Source organism: Schistosoma mansoni, chromosome 4, assembly GCF_000237925.1.
Source record: "Schistosoma mansoni strain Puerto Rico chromosome 4, complete genome".
Lineage (NCBI taxonomy): Eukaryota > Metazoa > Platyhelminthes > Trematoda > Strigeidida > Schistosomatidae > Schistosoma > Schistosoma mansoni.
The window spans coordinates 29,860,383-29,869,160 of record NC_031498.1 but is presented as its reverse complement, the minus strand read 5'-3'; the positions used below and the strand labels follow the sequence as shown (position 1 = coordinate 29,869,160).

Sequence of the window (8,778 nt, the reverse complement as noted above, 5' to 3'; positions counted from 1 at the left end):
TCTGATATGCATTAGTGTGCGAACGTTGAAGGAAGCCAGCTTGAACGGCGTACGTGGTTTCAGAAAGACTGCTTCAGTATTCATTATCGGTGGAAGCATTCACTTTCAACCAGACAGTGACTGGAGATCGTTTAGATAGGACAGATTTTCCACCATGGGCGAGCTGCTGCATAAGTTGAAAAGTAAGGTTACACAAATTGGGGATAAAAGGGGGGAGTTAGCGATATGGTAAATAATAATAATAATAATAATAATAATAATAGTAATAATAATAATAATAAAGGTAATAATAATAATAATGTAAATTGTCTTGCTTTTAGTATGAGCAGGGATATTATCGTCAATAGAGTTCATCATTTCATTCATTTGTGTGTGGGCTGTGATACTGCCCGGGTGCCCAAACCGAAGCAGGTGGTTTTCTCAGGGGACCACACCCCGAGCCTTTGACCGAAAGGTCTGATCCACAAGGCAGTGGATCATCGTGAGGAGATGCAGTCCCATGGTTGCCGTTGACCAATGACAGGTTCTTCCGCCATTCGTTCCATCAGGATACTGGAGCTCATGTGCACCATTGGTTTGGAATCAGGGTTTTCCAACTCACCTAGGTGGACCCTCCGTGTCCACCAATCCGGTTATAGCGCCGGACATTCGCTTTTCGTCCTCTCACTTTCGTAAACAACACCTGTGGCACGAGAAGGCAGTGAATAGGACTTCCCTGTCAGAGGCTATATATTCGCTGGCCATGTGAGAGCATTTCGAGAGGGAGAGTAGACTCTCCCCACTCTCGGCCGTACCAGGGCATTCGTAGTGAAAAATCACTCATATTTTTAAATTTTCTAGTCGTATATATCCGCTTTTTTTCCCCCAAATACCCTTGTACGGCCGAGAGTGGGGAGAGTCCGCTCTCCCTCTCGTAATGCTCTCACATGGCCACGCGTATATAGCCTCTAACAGGGAAGTCCTACTCACTGCCTTCTCGTGGCGGGGGTGTTGTTTACGAAAGTGAGAGGACGAAAAGCGAATGTCCGGCGCTATAACCGGATTGGTGGACACGGAGGGTCCACCTAGGTGAGTTGGAAAACCCTGATTCCAAACCAATGGTGCACATGAGCTCCAGTATCCTGATGGAACAAATAGCGTATGAACCAATCGTTGTCACCGGCCACCATGGAACTGCATCTCCTCACGATGCTCCACTGCCTTGTGGATCAGATCTTTAGGTCAAAGGCTCCTGGTGCGCCCCTTTAAGCAAACCACCTGTTTCAGTTTGGGCACCATGGCAGTATCACAGTCCTCACACAAATCGAATGAGATTTGTGAGGCGCATATATATCTGGTGCTTCCTTGTACCAATATTCATGTGTTTAAATTAATAAATAAATATATTCGCTTTTGTGTCTGTCTCTAACAGACAGTTTTTTATAGAAATATTGCTCATTCTGAACTTTTTCGGGTAACTGTAACTAAAGTCCTAGCTAGTTTTATAGCCTTCTACCATTTTTGAGTTATTTCTTTGCCGCTGCTGATATGTGATGTGGCAACTTGGACCACTGCATGTTTGCACCAGGTCCTATACATCGCTTCATTCGTCCTCAAATAATAATTATGATAATAATAATTATTATTATACCGTTACTACTATTACTCTAGCATGTCTATGTGATTCACATAGGATTGGATGAATTTCCTTTATGTATGACGTAGATTTGTACAGTGTACAACGTAATGGCTACAACAACTATTAGCCAACTGATTGTAGTTAAGCAATAGTAATAAACTTTTAAGTAACTATGACTGTCTCTCGTAAAATACTCGGGTAATTCCAAGCTAAGAAACAGATGCTGTTTGTACAGTTCTCACTTTTATATTACCGTCCTTTGGGCATGTGTCTACCCTTAATCCTACTGAAAAATTTCTAATTCTACTTTGATTTGTTAAGCATCTGTTGAATGAAATAATTATTATTCTTGAAAATAAAACTTTTTTGATTAATGGACAGTTCTTTTTACTTAGATGTAGCAGCTTCATCTGCTTTGGACAGTATCTTCTCAAAGTCTGCACGTGAAGCCACTGTAGCTAGTGTTCTAGATGACCGTGTGGTAAAGGAACATTCACAACAAGATGTCCTTAAAACAACTTCCGTAAGTAAAATATGTTAGCAGGTAAATTTCTTTATGTGTCATCAGTGAATTAGTTCTATATGTACTTCTCAGTTCAGTTGCTTCTTGACATTTTTGAATCCCCTGAACTCGTTTACTTAGTATTTTATCACTTTCTCGTAAATGCGAATTTCTATTTTTTCGCGCTAAAATTCCTGACGTTAGGTATCCTCCATTATTATCGCTGTGAAAGACACTTTTCCTATCGGTTTGCTAATCTGTTTACCGTACTTTCTGTTATAACTTGTGGTTTTGTGCCCCGATTAATATATGATGTGACGATGCCGCCAATTAGAGAGGAGTGAATTATCAATCGGACCAATGACACACGAAAGCTGCACGAGCAGTCTAGAGTACTTGTCAGTCCTGCTATCTGCTTAGCCCACCCAGTTAAGTCCAGAACACTAATAACGGCCTATGCAATATGAATCATTATTTCCAAACATACTGGGTTTATATATCAACCAGACAGACCATATCGTACCATAAAATAGGAAACAACATTTGTACAAGATTTAGCCAAAGGTGTTGGGGAATGTGGGGACCAGTAATTAATGGACGGGAGATAACTCAATAATGGTAAATTATATATTAATAGTTCATAGGTCAAAATAAGGAGGAAATGGCGCCCTTCTCCCTTCTGGCTTAATACCATGCCTTAGGAATTTTATTTCCGTTCTCCCAAGTTCCCACTGGTGGGGGTGGACTATTATTCTGTTATCGGAAGGGCGCGGGAATAGTAGTGTTAGGTGCGGATAATGTTCATCTACGTTGGAGGAGGCGATTACCAGGTCATCAACATAGACGTGAACAAAATCTAGGTCTCGTACTATGCTATCGATAACCCTTTGGAAAGTTTGAGCAGCAGTCCGTAATCCAAATGGGATTTGTAGGAACTCAAACAGACCGAAAGGAGTCCTGATAACAGTTTTCTCGATGTCTTCAAGAGCGACTGGGATATGGTGATATGCTCGTACCAGATCGACCTTGGAAAAAGTAGTCGTGCCCTTGAGTGATGCCCTGATGTCATTTATGTGGGGGATGGGGTAGCTATCGAAACGTGTAACTACGTTTAATGCTCGGAATGAATAGTCACGCGAATGAAATACACCCAAGGTTTGTTACGCGTTTTTGTGAGCTTTAAAGCCCATTTAGATTACGGACTGCTGCTCAAACTTTCCAAAGGTTTATCGATAGCATAGTACGAGACCTAGGTTTTGTTCACGTCTATATTGATGACCTGTTAATCGCATCATCAAACGTAGATGAACATTGTCAGCACCTAACACTACTATTCCAGCGCCTTTCGGATAACGGAATAATAGTCAACCCCGACAAGTGTGAACTTGGGAGAACGGAAATAAAATTCTTAGGTCATGTTATTAAGCAAGAGGGTATTCTACCTTGTGAGGATAAAGTACGTACAATAATGGAGTACACTGTACTGTCCACACTCAAGGAACTAAAGGCATTTCTCGGTCTGGTCAAATTCTACCGACGCTTCATCCCGCGCGCGGCAGAACGGTTACGACCATTAGCCGACTTACTTTGCGGTAATCCACGCAAACCGGAATTGAACGATTCCGCGCGTACTGCATTTTCAGTGATCAAAACGGCCCTAGCTCAAACGACACTCCTCGCTCATCCTGACCCATCAGCCACACTTAGCATAACGGTTGATGCAACGGATTTCGCCATAGGAGCCGTTATGCAACAGAATATCTCCGAGAGTTGGCAACCCCTCGAATTTTTCTCACAACGCCTCACTCCCACGGAGACGAGATATAGCGCTTTTGATTGTGAACTGCTAGCAGCCTACTGCGCCATCAAATATTTTTAGGTACGCAGTAGAAGGTCGCAATTTCATCTTATTCACCGACCATAAGCCCTTAACGTATGCTCTGCATACCAAGTCTGACCGCTACTCACCACGAGAGTGCAGACATTTGAACTATATCTCTCAGTTCACGACAGACCTTCATCACGTCAAAGGCGGGTCGAACTATGTTGCCGATGCTCTGTCACGTATCCAAGTGAATGCAGTTACTTTGCCAGTGTTCAATCTATCTGCTATGGTCGCCGCCCAAGCAAATGATCTTTCATGCACAGAAGGACAACAGCCTAGGTCCCTTCAGTACCAGGAAGTACTCCTAGATACTAGCTCAGGTACTACTCTATGCAATACTTCTACGGATCTCCCCCGACCCATCGCACCCTCTGCTTACCGTCGTCTCGTCTTTGATGCCCTTCATGGTCTATCTCACCCAGGTATCGCAGCCACACTACGCCTCATCGCTGCACGATACGTCTGGCCGTTCATGAATAAAGATGTCCGTATGTGGGTAAAGCAATGCTTACAATGTCAACGATCAAAAGTGCACAGGTACGAATCCGCCCCCATTGGCACTTTCGCTACGCCTTATGCTCGCTTCGATCACGTTCATATAGACGACAATTGGTACGAAACTTTACCGCTCGTCCACTTGGGTATGTGTATACTATTCCATATCCCTGACATTTAAGACCCGGGTGTGGCTCCCTAAGAAAACCACCTGTTTCAGTTTTTGAGCACCTGGACAGTATCACAGCCCACTAAATATAATGAAATGATTTCGATTATTCTATCAAAATTGTTTACATTCAAATCAAATGAACAGCTTAACAAAAGCTATTTTCTTCTTCTCTTAAGATTGTTATGAAATAGTTTTCATTTTTAATGTCCGAAAGTACTATATACCCAAACAAATTTCTAACTTTACTCTAAAGGTAGATAAATTCAAGTATTTATAGTCATTTTTACAGGGGAGTAATAAATGTCACATTCTCTACTAAAGTAAAGAGTAGAATTTAATGCTCTCACATGGCCACGCGTATACACCTACTGACAGGGAAGTCCTACTCATTGCCTTCTCGCAGCAGGGGTGTTGTTTACGAAATTGAGAGGGCGAAGAGCAAATGTCCGGCGCTTTAACCGGATTGGTGGACACGGAGGGTTTACCTAGGAAAGTTGGAAAACCCTGATCCCAAAGAGATTGTGCACATGGGCTCTAGGATCCCAAAGGGAGAAAAGGCGTACGAACCTATTGTTGATCACCGGCCACCATGGGACTGCATGTTGTAACGATGATCCACTTTCTTGTGGATCAGACCTTCAGATCGAAGGCTCCGGGTGTGGCCTCCTAAGAAAACCACCTGTTTCGGTCTGGGCACTCGGTTAGTATCACAGCCCACACACAAATCAAGTGACTTGTGTGGCGTATATGTATTCGGTGCCCCTTTTGTACCAATATTTATGTGTTCAAATAAATAAGTGGATAATACCCAAAGTTTAAACTGAATCTGGAGGTGCAAAATCTTATTTACAAAGGAAACTTGACGAATACTAATTGCAAATCAATTGTCATAATGGTTTTAATATCCTAAGAAAATAAATAACAATATGAAATCTGGCTATGGTTACCAGTTAGAAATTAAGTACAATTCAGGATTAGTTTGATCGTTTGAAACAACTGCTTACTTCAAGCTGGATAATAAAGATATATCCCATAACTGTAATTTAATTCGATGAATGTATTGCAGAAAATTCAAGTTTCTTTCAATTGCAAGTTGATCTTTTCCATTGGAATATTAAGCATAATAATTGTTTTTTTTTTACTACTTTTTTCATAATTCCCCACCCTCTATCAGGAAGGTGCCAGTATTGGTGATACAGGTATTGTAACAACTGATTCAACTAGTTTCACTGTTGTCGGCAATATATTTATGGGTTCACCATTTGGTAATGGACAAATTGTACCTGGTACAGGTGTTCACTTAAATTCAATGTTACAATTATTCTCAGAAACAAAATTGAACAAATTTGCTCCTGGACGTCGTCCTCTTATTCCAATTGGACCAGTTTATTTATCAGCTACACATAGAAAATGTGGTATACGTGCAGGTATTGTTTCGATAGATGGATTATGGGGTCTTACAGATGCAGCACAAGTTAGTTAAATGAGCTTTTTTCGAATTATAATTAATTAAGATGAATAAGAAGGGGTTTTTTGTGGAGATTTAGTATTTTCATAGTTGAAAGCGTGAGTCAATTGAAGCTAGACCACCAGGGAAAACTTGGACGGCCGTTTCATCCTATTGTGAGACTCCTCAGCAGTGCGCATTCACGACCTCGCCTTGCGAGATTCGAACCCAGGTTAAGTGCTCTGGCGCGAAACTGATAAATCTTGGTTTCGAAGCTCTCGAGGCGGGATCGTGGATACGCACTGCCGCTGAGGAGTCCCACAATAGGACGAAATGACCGTCCAGTGATTCCAGGTTTTCAATGGTGGTCTAGCTTCAATCGATTCATGATCTCAACTGTTTAAATAGTAATGATAGTTCAATTACCTATAAATTATTTATTCAATAGTATATAACATTTGTAAAATAAGAATCTATTACTTAATGAAAGAAACATGTTTTAATTGACTTAAATATAATGAAATGAATTCAGTTCATTAAGTGTTATTCATATTTAAATAGACTATTTAGGTAGTTATTCTTGTTTAATGACAGTTTTTATTGAACGCTGTCGGTAATACGAGCTCCGAGTTTTAAGGAGGGGAGTTTATTCTCATGCTTAGATCTATCAATTTTGGTAATTTTATTGTACAAATGTTTTCCTGTGAAATGTTGGCACAGTCAGAATTTACTGTTAAGTAAAAGTTTATGATATATATATACACCATAGTGAGTCTCTCCAGTTGTAAATCCAAAGGCTACTGACATAGTCTTCATAGATGCATCTAATACCACTAACTGTCAGAGTGGCATTTCTTCCCCCATTACATTTATAGATACTGTCAATTCTTACAGTGTTCGTGAAACGGCATGCTACGTTCTTTGAATCTCGTGTCTAGGAGAAATAACTCTGCATTTTACCATCAAAAGTCACGCTGCATATGAGCTTCACCTAACTACTAAATCGAAATTATGAGAAAAATTAAACAAATCTAGGAGTTTTGACTGTTTAAACACATGACGATGCATACTGCAGATATCCTGTCGGAAGATATCGGTTCCCACCATATTTTGTGCAGAGTTCACATTATACCCAACATTCTGTGGCGAATAAGTTCATTGTTGTCAGTTTTACATAACGTATCTAATCAGTTAGTCAGCCAGTCAGCTACAACGTAGGACCAGGCACATTTATGCATCGGTCCAAGTTGCCATACCTCGTTAGCACAACAAGATGAACACCGAATTCATAGAAGTAGTTAATTTAGTGGTGGTAATATATAAAAGAAAGTTTGTATATAACGATATAGTATAGGAAGGAAGAAAGTTATGAAGCAATTTCAATCTCAAGGTTTAAGGGAAGACCATTGCTGCTACCTTGACGTGGTGGTCGGGCTTGCCTATCGTAATGAACCAATCGAGCTGTACTGGCTGGAACAATCGTTCCTCAAGGTCCTACCATGCCAGGCAGGTCGGTTGAAGAGCGGTAAGACTAAAAGCAGCAAACCAAAGGTCCGAAGGCGAAGTCGTACTGCTGACTGTACAGAGGTGTGACAGCAGTAAGGTGTTTCCTTCAGACAACCAGCATGACAGCGATGCTGCCTTCCCACAAGGAGGGGTGGGGTTAGAAAAGGTCGACCCCAAAAATGCACACCTCGCCTTATCCCACGGATATCCGTCTCTGGCGGTAAGGTCCCAACAAGTACAGAGCTGACACAAAAATTCCCACAAAAAGGTCGTGTATGACCGACCTCAAGCAGTTATCACTTGGACACTGCGGTCACGCTCTCAGGTCATCAAGACCACTTCTAATCCAATTTCCTTTTCAGGTACCTCTAGAAGAACCCTTCCACAATGTGGGCAACCGGGAAGTGATAACTGCCCTCATACTTCTAACAGCACTCAAGACCTATATTCAACGTATCTAATAGTTCATGATCAGTAATACTCGTATGCAATTTGACACATTTAAGATTTGTATACTTAAAATGATGAGCATCATCTCACCTTTAATTCCATTACAGCATGGTAGACTACTAGATGTAAAGCTGAAATATCTTTATTCGTTTTGATGAATCTTCGTTGTTATGATAAATTCGCAATTATGTTTTTAGTAAAATGAAATTTATCTATGAAATTCAATTATAATACCAAATACACTGAATTACATAACATTAGAGACCGATTGATGTAAACATCTTAATCATGTGGCACTGAATGACGCTGGTTCTAATCTCAGGAAATTGTAAAAGTGCCTTGTTGATAGATGAGTGTTAACTAACGCATAATCAAAATCTATAGCTCTCTAGTTAATCGCTCACTACACAAGCTAGAATAAAAGCTCCTAAATTCAGACATTATAAAGTTTATGATACTTCATTTTATGAACTGATTACTAATATAAGGTATTACAGTCTTAGTATCAAGCAAAAGATAGGGAACTTATGTGATGTAGCTAGGAATCAATGTATTCTTAGCAAATATGTTTGCGATCACTATCATTTTAGCCTAGTCGGTTGAAGTTTTATGTTATATCCCATCTATTCAAGTCTCTTAAAGTTTTATCATGACAGTACTGATCATAATGTCAACTTATAGTTTGTACGGTTTTCCCCCTAAA

At 40.5% G+C, this 8,778-nt stretch overlaps 1 protein-coding gene across 1 annotated transcript in view; it reads left to right on the top strand.

The window, feature by feature from the left end:
- Positions 1-6,155, top strand: part of Smp_089100 (gamma-glutamyltransferase-like protein 3 (T03 family)) — a gene marked incomplete at both ends in the record, with an annotated part of 22,237 nt that extends 16,082 nt beyond the window's left edge. Inside the window, 2 exons of the mRNA XM_018797436.1 lie at positions 2,014-2,141; positions 5,847-6,155. Coding sequence (XP_018652478.1) covers positions 2,014-2,141; positions 5,847-6,155 — 437 coding nt within the window. The remainder of the gene's footprint in view (positions 1-2,013; positions 2,142-5,846) is intronic.
- Between the last annotated feature and the right edge of the window lie 2,623 nt (positions 6,156-8,778).